The 12,115-nt window shown below is 53.5% G+C and overlaps 1 protein-coding gene across 1 annotated transcript; it reads left to right on the forward strand.

Moving 5' to 3' along the window:
• The first annotated feature begins 857 nt into the window (after positions 1-857).
• On the forward strand, positions 858-4,211 carry LOC149751273 (uncharacterized). Its single transcript, XM_089927430.1, has one exon. The coding sequence runs from the start codon at positions 858-860 to the stop codon at positions 4,209-4,211; it is 3,354 nt and encodes a 1,117-aa protein (XP_089783556.1).
• The last annotated feature ends 7,904 nt before the right edge of the window (positions 4,212-12,115 follow it).

The raw sequence follows: 12,115 nt of genomic DNA on the forward strand, positions 1-12,115 counted from the left end.
TTGGCGTTACCCGATCCAACAACTTTAAGGCATCCGCAAGGTGCGCACGAGCAAGACTTGGTGTGGTGGCTTGGGGGCCGAAAGCCACCCTCCAACATTGGTGCTTTCATTGAGAGACTTCCGAGGGAGGTCTCTCCAAAGAGGTAACGCCTTTGAAACCAAGAAATTTTCAATTCGGGTTGGGATTAAGGAGCACTACTTTCTTGCATGCTTAGAAGAGAGCCTTAAGATTCCTACTACTTCTTGCACTTAGACTTTCTTGTTGTGAGTGTGGAAGGGTAAACTAGAAGTTCTTTACTTGCAAGTAGTACTTAAATTTCGGCACTTTAAATTTCTTGCTTGCAAAAGGGAGTGAGAACATTTTTGTTGTAAAGAGAACGGTTTGTTTTTCTATTTTGCTCATCATAGGGATAGTGCCAATGGGGAGGCTACTGGTAGTACCCGGCGCTATTTGACCCAACTATTCGGTGTTAGGATATAGAGGGACGGCACAAGAGGGAGGCTACTGGTAGTACCTCGTGCCCTCCTAACTACACCGGGTAGGGAGCAAGTAGAGCAACAACACGTTACTCTCGAGTGGTGAGGTTTATTTGTTGTAAACCATTGTTGTAATTGGAGTTGATTGAGTGGTGTACCTTTCAAAACATATATAAGAAGGAGGGTCGGTTCATCGCTTGGGTGACGGCCAAAGGAGGTTTGGAGGTGCATTTGTTAGAAGCAAAACAATGGAGTCGGGAGCTAATTCAAATTCTCATCATGCTCGGCTAGAGGCATTGGAGGAGAGTTCGGCCCACCTAAACCGAACCCTTGAAAGCCAAAATCGAACCCTAGAAAATCTATCCAATACCCTAGCCGGGATGAATGCTCACTTGGAGAGGTTAGAGAGGAGGATTGGAGAAAAAGAAAGAGAGAGAGAGCATAAAAGATCAAATGATGAGGAGCCATGGTCGCACGCCTCACGGCGGGGTCATGGAAGGGATGAGAGGAGGAGTGATGCGGAAAGCCTACGGGCTAACCGAATGGAGGAGTTAGATCACCGGAGGCCTCGGAGGAGAGGAGGAAGAATTGAAGCCCGGGGAATAGAGATTGAGAGGTGGATAGAAGAAGAGGGACCTAGCCACAGTGAAGAGGGGAGTGAACCCGAGGGAGATCCATTCCATGACCAAAGGCCTATAGGCCGGAGGAACTTCATGGAAGGAAGAAGGAGGAATGAAGACTATGATGAAGATTATGCTAGGGGCCCAAGACACCAAGATAGAGGGCTAAGAAAACCGAAGATTGACTTTCCCAAGTTCGGCGGTGGTGATCCTTATGAATGGATGGACAAAGCCGAGCAATATTTTGATGTCTATGAAGTACCAAGGAGGGATCGGGTCACATTAGCTAGCTTCCATCTTGAGGGAAGAGCTAGCCGGTGGTGGAGGTGGATCCGTGACCTATATGAGAAAGATGGCAAGAGGCTTGGTTGGACGGCCTTCGTGAAGGAGTTCATGTCACAATGGGGGCCTTCTCCTGTTGTGAATCATCATGGCCAACTCGCCAAGCTAAAGCAAGAAGGAAGAGTGCAAGCATATATTGATGAGTTCCGGCTTCTACAAACCATGGTGAGTGGGTGGTCGGAAGAAGCATTGTTGGGCACTTTTCTTGATGGCTTGAAGCCTTGGCTTGCCAAGGAGTTAAAGTTGAAGCAACCGGCAAGATTACAAGAAGCTATGAGGATGGCCGAGATCTTGGACCAAAGTTATGGCATGGAGAAGAAAGTGTCAAAGGAAAGCTTCAACAACAAGGCCTCTACATCACTACCACCGAAGGGGCCTTGGAAGGGGAAAGAAGAAGTGAAGAAGTACAAGGAGCGGCCTCAACATGTCAAGAAGCTTTCTAGAGATGAGCTCCAAGACTACATCAAGGAGGGACTATGCTTCAAATGTGGTGACAAGTGGAGCCGGGGCCATCAATGCAAAACCGGTCAAGCTTTCCTTCTAGATGTGGGCTCCGAGGAGGAGGAGGCTACTTCGGAGGCTTCGGAGGAAGAAGATGAGGAGGAGCAAGACCATGGGGCTGATTTTAGCCCGGGAGAAGAAGAGGCCGAGCTATCCTTGCATGCCATGTCCGGAGTACAAAGACCGTCCACCATGCGTTTGATGGCATGGGTAGGCAAACATGAGGTATCTCTCTTGGTAGATAGCGGTTCATCCCATAATTTTATCAACTCCGGAATAGTGAAGAAGGTTGGATTGAAAGGGGCGACCGTGGAGCCCTTTGAAGTAAAAGTCGCTAGTGGGGAGAAGCTCAAATGTCAAGAGGTGGTAAGGGATGTTCGCATGAATATCCAAGGAGTAAGGGTCAAGGCCGACCTACATGTTCTTCAACTAGTCGGCTTGGACGTGGTGTTGGGCAATGCTTGGCTCAAAGGCTTGGGGAAGGTGCTAACCGACTATAGCACCATGACTATGGAGTTCAAGCTTGGAGGCCAAAAGAAGAAGTGGACCGCCATGAGCAACAAAGAGGTGCGGTCTTGTGAAGCCAACATGATAGAGAAGCTATGCAAAGGAGGAGCTTCTTGCTATGCCATTGTGATGACCGGCCAACACCAAGAAGAAGACAAGAAAGAAGATGAGTTGGAGGGCATCCCTCCAAAGATCCGAAGCTTATTGGAGGCTCACCATGATGTTATGAAGGTACCCACATCTCTCCCACCTCCAAGAAGCTTTGATCACCCTATAAGATTGAAGAATGAAGCTACACCGGTGAACGTTCCACCCTACCGGTATGCTCATTTTCAAAAAGAGGAGATAGAGAGACAAGTGGAGGAGATGTTGAAGCAAGGGTTGATCCGCCATAGCACAAGTCCCTTCTCATCTCCGGTTCTACTTGTGAAGAAGAAGGATGGCACATGGAGATTTTGCACCGACTACCGGGCCTTGAATGAAGCAACTATCAAGGATCGATTCCCCATTCCCACGGTGGATGAGATGCTTGATGAACTACATGGTGCAACGGTCTTCACCAAACTTGATTTAAGGGCGGGGTACCACCAAATTCGAATGAAGGAGGAAGACATTCACAAGACGGCATTCCGGACACATTCGGGCCACTACGAATATCTTGTCATGCCATTTGGTCTTTGCAATGCTCCTTCCACATTTCAAGCTACAATGAATGAGGTATTCCGGCCTTACTTGAGGAAGTTCATGCTAGTATTTTTTGATGATATCTTGGTCTACTCCCACTCTATGAAAGAGCATGTCAAACATTTGGAGGTTGTGTTATCCATCTTGGAGAAGCACCACTTCTACATCAAGCCTTCCAAATGTGCCTTTGCCCAAAAGGAGTTAGAGTATTTGGGGCACATCATATCGGGAGAAGGTGTGAAGGTGGACCAAAGAAAGATTGAGGCTATGGTGGATTGGCCTCTACCCAAGAACATCTCGGCTCTTAGAGGGTTCTTGGGATTGACCGGGTACTATCGGAGGTTTGTGAAGAACTATGGGTTGATTGCTAGACCTCTAACTTCCATGTTGAAGAAGGAAAAATTTGGATGGACTCCGGAGTCGAGAGAAGCATTTGACAACTTGAAAAGGGCCATGACTCAAACACCGGTCCTAGCACTTCCGGACTTCTCTATTCCATTTGAAGTCTACACCGATGCAAGTGGAGATGGCATCGGAGCGGTCCTTGTGCAACAAAAGAGACCCCTAGCCTTCCTCTCCAAAGCCTTGGGTCCCATAAAGAAGGCGTGGGGAACATATGCAAGGGAGCTACTAGCATTGGTGCATGCCGTCAAGGTATGGAGGCCCTATTTGCTTGGGAAGAAGTTCACTATTATCACCGATCAACAAGCATTAAGGCATCTTTTGGAGCAAAAAATTGTGACCCCGGATCAACAAAAATTCTTAGTCAAACTACTTGGCTTTGAATATGACATTGTATACCAACCGAGGAAGGAGAACAAGGTGGCGGATGCACTATCAAGGAAAGAAGGAAGCCCAATGCTTTGGGCGGCCGAAGGAGAAGTGCCTACTTCCATGGCTCTTAGTGGGATCGAATGGAGGATTTGGGACCAAATCCGGGAGGCAAACAAGCTTGATGCTCGGGCATTGGAGATCAAAGAAAAGGTGAAGCTTCAACCGAGGGGGTGGCCAACTACAATCTCAAAGAGGGACTCATCATCTACAAAGGGTATGTCTATGTACCTAATGTCCCTAATTTGAGAAGAAGCATCCTTGATCATTTTCATAATAGCAAGGAAGGTGGACACTCGGGTTGGTTTCGCACTTATATCCGAGTTAAGCATTTCTTCTATTGGGAGGGACTTAAAGCCGAAGTCAAGACATTGGTGACCGGATGTGAAATTTGCCAAAAAATCAAGTATGATCCAAGGGCGCCAATGGGTCTTCTTCAACCACTCCCTATTCCAAGTATGATTTGGGAAGACATCTCCATGGACTTTGTTGAAGGTTTGCCTACTAGCAAGGGGTATGAAGTCATAATGGTGGTAGTGGACCGGCTAAGCAAATATGCTCATTTCATCCCCATCAAACATCCCTACACGGCCAAATCGGTGGCTACATCATTTGTGGAGTCGGTAATCAAGTTGCATGGTGTTCCAAAAAGCATAGTATCCGACCGGGATAGAGTATTTATGAGCACATTTTGGAAGGAATTATTCACACTTCAAGGGAGCACATTGAAGACAAGCTCATCCTATCATCCTCAAACGGATGGGCAAACGGAGGTAACCAACCGGACCCTTGAACAATACTTAAGATGCTTTTGCCACAACCAACAATCCAAATGGGGAGATTTCATTGTTTGGGCCGAGTATTGGTACAATACTACCTTTCATTCATCTATCAAAACTAGCCCATTTGAATTAGTTTATGGGAGACCGCCTCCGGGTTTGCACCGACATGAGAGGGGGACGGCCAAGAATGAAGAAGTAGAACAAACATTGGCCGGAAGAGATGAAGCTCTAACCAATGCAAGAAGGGAGCTCAAGAAGGCCCAAGAAAGGATGAAGAGGTACTATGACAAGAACCGAAGAGAGGTAACCTTCAATCCCGGGGATTTTGTTTATTTAAAGTTACAACCTTATACTCAAAAATCCCTCAAGAAGAATTTTAGCCACAAACTATCTCAAAGGTTTTATGGGCCATTCAAAGTGGTGGAAAGAATGGGAGAAGTAGCATATCGGTTGGACTTGCCCACTACTTCATTGCTACATCCGGTCTTTCATGTGTCTCTACTCAAGAAAGCGGTGGGTGACCCTTCATTGATAGAAAAAGACTTACCCACCTATGATCATGATGGAAGATTATTACTCCAACCCAAGGAAGCCATTAAATACCGCATTTGGAGGAAAGGGAGAGAACGAAGAAAAGAATGGCAAGTCTTAATCTCATGGGAAGGTATGCCAAAAGAAGAGGCCACTTGGGAGAATTATGAAGAAATGACCCGGCGATACCCACATTTTATCCTTGAGGACAAGGATATTCTTCAAGGGAGGGAGAATGTTGAAGACCCTCGCAAGCGCCACCGTCGGGGCCTTCAACCAAGGGGGAATACCGGCCCGGAGGAGGACCACGAAAGGACATGCCAAGGTATGAGTTTACTGTTTTGCTTGGAAAGCATTGGCCGAAGCCCATTTACTCTTGGCCAAGCCTTGGCCAAGCCCCTCCATGCTTGGCCTAGCCTTGGCCAAGCTCTTCTCCACTCGGCCAAGCTCACCCATGCCCGTGCCCAACCAAGCCCGTGCCCGTGCCCACGCACGAGCGCGCCCAAGACATGCCCAAGCACGCCGCAGGCCACTGCTGGGCGCGCCCAGGCCATGGCTGGGCGAGCCCAGGCCACAGCCGCACTCAGGCCACGGCTGGGCACGCCCAGGACACAGGCCGCGCGCCCAGCCGCCCGCCCGCGCGCCCAGGCGCGCGCCCGCACGCCCGCCCGCGCGCCCGGCCGCGCGCCCGCCAACATGCCCGGGCGAGGTTCGGCCCAGCGAACCTCGCCGCAGACCCGCCTTCTGCGCGCGCGCCCACGCGCGCCCGACCGTCCCTGCGCGCCGCCTGCGCGAGCACCCACGCGCGCCCGACCGGACCTGCGCGCGCGCCCACGCGCGCCCGACCGCCCCTGTGCCCGCCGCCTGCCGCGCCTCGGCGCCTGCGCCGCGCCCTGCCGCGCCCCTGCCGCGCCCACGCGCGCCTGCCGCGCGCCCTGCCGCGCCCACGCGCGCCTGCCGCGCGCCCAGCCGCGCCCCTGCCGCGCGCCCAGGCGCCCTGCCGCGCGCCCAGGCCGTGCCATAGGCCTGCCAGCCCCCTGCCAAGGCCCCAGCCGGGCCAGCAGCCTATGCCCAAGGCTTGCCCATGCCTTGGCCAAGCCTTTGGCCCTTCTCATGCCATGAAGACCCCTATGCCTTGGCCACTCTTGGGCCACTTGGGGAGCACTATAAATAAGAGGGAATGAGGCTCTTTTGACCATCTTACATCTTTTATCTTGCATCTTAGCACTTGTTGTATTTCGGCCTTAGTGGCTTGGGAGGGACCTTGTCTCTTTGTATTCGGTCTTGGGGTTTGTCCAAGACTTGGGCTAAGGAAAACCCATCATAGTTTTCCTTAGATATTTTGCTTGTAAGCTTCATTTTGGGAAATAGAATCAATCAAGCGTTCCTCTAAATTTCTCCACAAATACTCTTAAGTTTGATTGTTTTCTTCTCAAGCCAAGGGTCGGGTCAAGCTGCAACCAGTAGACCCTCCCCTTGCCTTGATTCCCTCGGCTACTTAAGAGCTTGGCACACCGCGGCACAAGCTCAATTACCTTGGCGTTACCCGATCGGCCCTTTTCCAACAACTTTAAGGCATCCGCAAGGTGCGCACGAGCAAGACTTGGTGTGGTGGCTTGGGGGCCGAAAGCCACCCTCCAACATGGTGCCCCTGGTTGCCGCCTATGTCCATGCCCATGTCTGGCGTGCGCACAACCCATAGTTGCGCGAGCGTCAACTGCTAGCAAGGAGCGGGGAGGCGGCCTTGCTGTGCACTGGCCGTCTTTGGGTCTGGCGAGGTTCGGGCACGCCAGGCGGGCGCGGGCACAGGGTGCTAGGCGCACCAGGCGGGCGCGGGCGCCGGGCGCACGCTGGTGCGTGTGGCGTCGAGGCGGCCTGGCGCTTGGGCGTTCGCCGGCCTAGGTTTTGCTTGAGCGCACGGAGACCTGCACGCGGCTGGGCGTGCGCGCGCGAGGCCGCGCGCGGAGGGCTGCGCGCTACAGGGCGTCAGGTGTTGGGCCACGCGTGGGTGGGCGTGTGCGCGCGGTTGTGTGCCCCTGCTGGCTTGCGTGCCACTGGCCGCACGTCTGTGGTGGGTGCGTGCAGGGGGCTGCGCATGTCGGGGGCTGCCTGGGCATGCGGGTGGCCACGCGCTGCTGTGGCTGGCTGTGCGCGCGGTCGGCCGCGCGCTGCTGCGGTGGGCACCGAACCTCATGCAGGCGCTGGGCATGGCCTGTGCGGGGCTGAACCGATGGCTGCCATGGTTGGCCACTGCTTGGGCAGACCTCCAAGCAGTGGATTTGGCCCGTACGGTCGTCTTGACCGAGCTTGTCCTCGGCCAAGCTCTTGAAATCTTGGCTCGACGGCCTGAGGTAGCTATCACACGTGCCGACGACGCGTCCACGTGCTTCGGGGTAATCCATTTTTTTCCCCAACACTACCCCCCGACTTCCGAGTTCGAGCCTTTTGCAAGCTCGAGCGAAGGAAGTAGCTGTCCTTATTATGCTAATAGGACCAGGTGGCTTTAAATTGTTTCGCTATTCCGCGCGGTTCGGGGCATCTTTAATGAAGGCACAAAGGCTCGAGGTGACGTCTCTTCGCTTTTTGAGGCATTTTTGAGCCACGGGCTCATGATGAGGCTTCAGGATCCGATGGGACGTCGTCTTAATTTTGCTTTTAAAGCATCGATTCAGGTTGATACGCCGCTTCGGTTTTTGGAACTGACATATGGTGCGATCTGGACAGAAGGCATAATTTGACTCTGCCGATCCGGATCGTCGGTGGGGGGGGGTCTATATAAACCCCAGACCTGGCCATAAAAGTTTCTATTTGGCCACCGCAACTATTGTTCTTTTCTTCTTCCATTTCTTCTCCCCTTCTTCTTCTAGCTATTGTTTAGCCCTCCAGGCAGTGTTCCAAGGCGATTTCCGATGACCATCTTTTTTTTCGGGCATCGGCATCCCCGGTTGAATCCGCAGTAGGTCTTCTACCCGTGTTCGCTCGGAGGGCTTTTGTTTTTCTATTTTTCTCCCTTTTCTTTTCATTTTTTCCTTGGGGATGGGTCGCGGCCCGGACAAAGTTGGGTCCAGCTTGACCGGGGAGGAGTTGGAACTGATTCACGCCCGATTTTTCCCTCAACGCAGGTTTCACCTGGAGCCTGCGGAGTCGGAAGACCGGATGACGAGTCCTCCTCCAGGTCGAATCGGGATGTACGTAGAGACACTCTAGGCCGGCCTGCGGTACCAGCCCGTTCCAGCACAGCTCACTCCAAACTCGTAGAGGACCATCATCGGGTTCTTGTCCCTTTGCCTTGCGCATGGAATATCGACCTCGGTGAATGTCTTTTGCTAGTGCTTCATGCTGAAGTCCAATCTGGCGGATGGGGAATGGCTTTACCTCGCCCTTCAGGATGGTAGGCCTTTCTTCTGAGGTGCTCCTTCTTCCATCCGTGGGTGGAAGCAGAAATTTTTCTTTCTTTCCTCCGAGCGCTCGTGGGGTTTGACCCGAGGTGGGGGCAGCCCCAGCTCAAGGCCATCAATAAGCTCCCCAAACTTTCGGCGGACGAGCAGAGGGTCCTCGACGCTCTTCATGGCCTCGGGGGAGACATCCTTATGAACGACCTCCTGAGCGAGGAGGCCTTGGTGAACGTCGGTTTGAGCTCGGCGCGCCCCGAGGGTAAGGGCGGTTGCACTGCTCTTCCTTCATTTTGTCGGCCCCGTCTTGTTTGTTTCTTCTTCTTTTTATCATCATTTTTTATGCTGACCTGACACTTGGGGGTTTTCAGACCTATCACAAATGGTGACCAGCAATGCGTCTCTTTTCGCCCGATATAAGAAGAGGGCGGCTGAGGCTAGTGGGGCTCCACCCGAGCCGAGCAAGAAGGCCAGGTCGGTCTCAACTTCTGCTCCTGCCGAGGCGAGGGGCCCTGAGGCCGGGACTTCCGGATTCATCCGGAAGGAAACTCTTCCTGCTGAGCACACAAGCTCGGGCTCTTCGAGGGGAGCGGGAGGTTCTGCGGCTCCAGCCTGCCCGATTCCCATTTCTCAACGGCCGAGTGGTCAGGTCATCCGTTTGCGCCGCTCGAGCCCCAAGCCGAGCATGGGCCCTGGGGTCCCGAGCTCATCTCGTTCTGTAGTTCCGAGCTCGGGCAAGCCAAGCTCGTCAAGGGCCAATGTCCTGAGCTCATCCAGGGTCGGAGATCACTCTAAGAGGGGGCCTAATGACCCGGAGTCTCCGATCAGTGAGGGTGATTCGGCCCTTCATGATAGCAATGTCGCGCGCGAGATATTTCGTTGTGCATTGCTCCCAGCTGACCGGGCCGAGTTCGAAGCCATGAATCCCGGCAGTCTCATTGATCAGACTTACTATACTACCATCCGAGTAAGCCATCTCCTTGCTTTTGTTTCCTTGCCTCAATTGTTGGTATCTCCTTGATCTTTAGTCATCGTCACCCCCTCCTTTTTTTTTTACAGCACCTTCATGAGATTGACATGCTGGTGCTTATAGCGTCGGAGTGCCAGAGTAATGCTCGGAGGAGTCAGAGGCAACAAGAGGAGGCCGAGAAGAGGCTTGCCAAATCCGAGGCCGTGCGGAGGGAGGCCATCGCGAAGATGGAGACTGCCGAGGCCGAAAGGCGGTCCGCAGTCGATCGTCTTGACGAAGAGAGGGCCTCGCACACACTGGCCAGGTCGGAGCTCCGCGTCTCTGAGGCGCATCTGGCTGAGGCCCACTCCGAGATCGCCGGCCGCAAGTATGAGGAGGGGGTCCTCCACCTAAAGATCGAGCAGCTCGAGGCTCGGAAAAGAAGGGCGCAGGAGCAAGCCCGAGATGCAGTGCAACTCTTCCAGGAGTCGGAAGAGTTCCGCGACTTGATGAAGGAGGAGGCTGTGGATGGGTTCATTCGCGGCTTCAAGAACTTCCGGAGGCAAATGCAGCGGTTTTGCCTCCAGTTCGACCTTAAGGGTATCCAGCCTAGGATAGGGATCACCGAGGATGAGGGCGAGCCTGGGAGCCCTGAGGATGGCGGCGCGCTTGATAATGCGCCTGAGAGTCCTGCAGCTGAGCGGGACACTGTTGGGGCCGAGGTGGCCGAGCGGACAGCTCGGGAGGCTCTTTCTGGAGGGGTTGCCAAAGGCCCTGCTGAAGAGGTGCCTGACGCCGCTCCTGAGGCCATGGGCGGGACCCCGACCGAGGCCGCCGCGGATGATCCTGAGGTAACTCCTGCTGGGAATTCTAAGGTGATCGTCGTGGATGACCTTGAGGTCGACGTGGAAGCTGCTGCTGCTCCTTAGGACTATTTTCCTCCTCCTTTTTGTAAATGAAGTCGGCCTCTGTGGCCTAATTTTGTATTTAGCCTTCGGGCTTTTATCAATGAAATATCTTCTTTCAGGTTCTGTTGTGTATTTGTGTTTGTTTCCATTTGCATAATTGATGAGCTTCTATCCCGATTGCTTGAGTTGAACTCCTGTTTGGCGAATTTTACTATGTCTTCGAGCTCGGCTAAGTCTTTAGATCTAGGTTTTGGTAGAATTCGCTAAGTCTTTAAGCTCAACTCTTAGAGGAATTATGCTAAGGCTCTAGGCCTAGACTTTAGAAGAACTCGCCAAATCTTTGAGCTCGGGCTCCGAAGGAGTCCCGCTAAGCTTTTAGGCTCATCTTCCAGCAAAATTTTGCCAAGTCCTTGGGCTCGGCTTTCGGAAGAAGCTTGTCGAAACTTTGAGCTTGGTCTCAATGGCAGCGTAGGCCGAGGCTGAGCTACCGTCGGAGCTTTCATGCTCTTTAATCTCGAACTTAGTCGAGGCGCCATCAGGTGGAACTTGAGTTCACGGCCAGTGACTTGGCATCCCCGAGCCCGATCGGGACATCATCGGGCAGGGCTCGAGGTTGTCGTTGCAGGCCGTCTCGACCTAGGTCGGCGTTCGGACTTGGCCGGGCATTTGTTTGGAGAAGTTTGAAGTAGGTGGAGATCAAGTTGGAGATTGGCGGTGTGGAGCATTCCGAGCTTCGTTGAGGCATCTCGGACTTGGTCGGACGATCGTGCACGAGGTCGAGGATGCCTGGGCTCACGTTCAAATATGCGATGCCTCTCGAGTTCGACTGAGACTTGGCTCACGGTCGATTTAACGGAGCATCCCGACCTTGGTCGGGGGGTCCTGAGCCTGGTTGGGGCTCCATCGGAGATACATGTAGGAGGCGAGCTCCATCTGTTGCCCATTCTATAATATAACCAAGTGAGTATAGAATGATGCATAAGCCGAGTAGGATATACCTCTCGTGCAGCTGGAGCTAAGTATTCCGGGTTGGGTTGTCCAAGCCAAGTTAAGCGACTCTGCTTCGAGGTCGACTTCAGCAATCCATAGTTGACTCAGCAAAGTGCCTCTGCTCAACTCGAGGTGCGTTGTTGGGGGGGCGCTGAATGTTGTCGAGAAGTTGTGGGGATGTCTCTATGAGATCGAGGGAGACTTGGTTCACGGTCGACTCGGCAACGCCCAGCAGTGCTTCCCGAGGTCGAGGGGGCTTGGGCTCGCGGTCGACTCAGCAAAGTGTCCCGAGGTCGAGGAAGACTCGGCTCACAGTCGACACAGCAGGGGCTTCGAAGTGCTTTCCGAGGTCGAGGGAGACTTGGCTCGCGGTCGACTCTGCGGGGCATCCCAAGGTCGAGGGAGCCGGGGGCTCGTGGTTGACGCAGCGGGGCATCCTAAACTTGGTCGGAGGATCATGCGTGAGGTCGAGGGAGCCGGGGGCTCGTGGTCGACTCTGCGATGCTTCCCGAAGCCGAAGGAGCTGGGGGCTCGTAGTCGACACAGTGGGGCATCCCGAACTTGGTTGGAGGATCATGCGCGAGGTCGAGGGAGCCGGGGG

This window comes from Phoenix dactylifera, chromosome 15, assembly GCF_051530095.1.
Source record: "Phoenix dactylifera cultivar Ajwa chromosome 15, Ajwa_hap1_PhDact_Kaust_v1.1, whole genome shotgun sequence".
NCBI lineage: Eukaryota > Viridiplantae > Streptophyta > Magnoliopsida > Arecales > Arecaceae > Phoenix > Phoenix dactylifera.

Coding starts and splice junctions, on each gene's coding strand:
- LOC149751273 (XM_089927430.1), top strand. CDS start 858: ATGAATGCTCACTTGGAGAGGTTAGAGAGGAGGATTGGAGAAAAAGAA.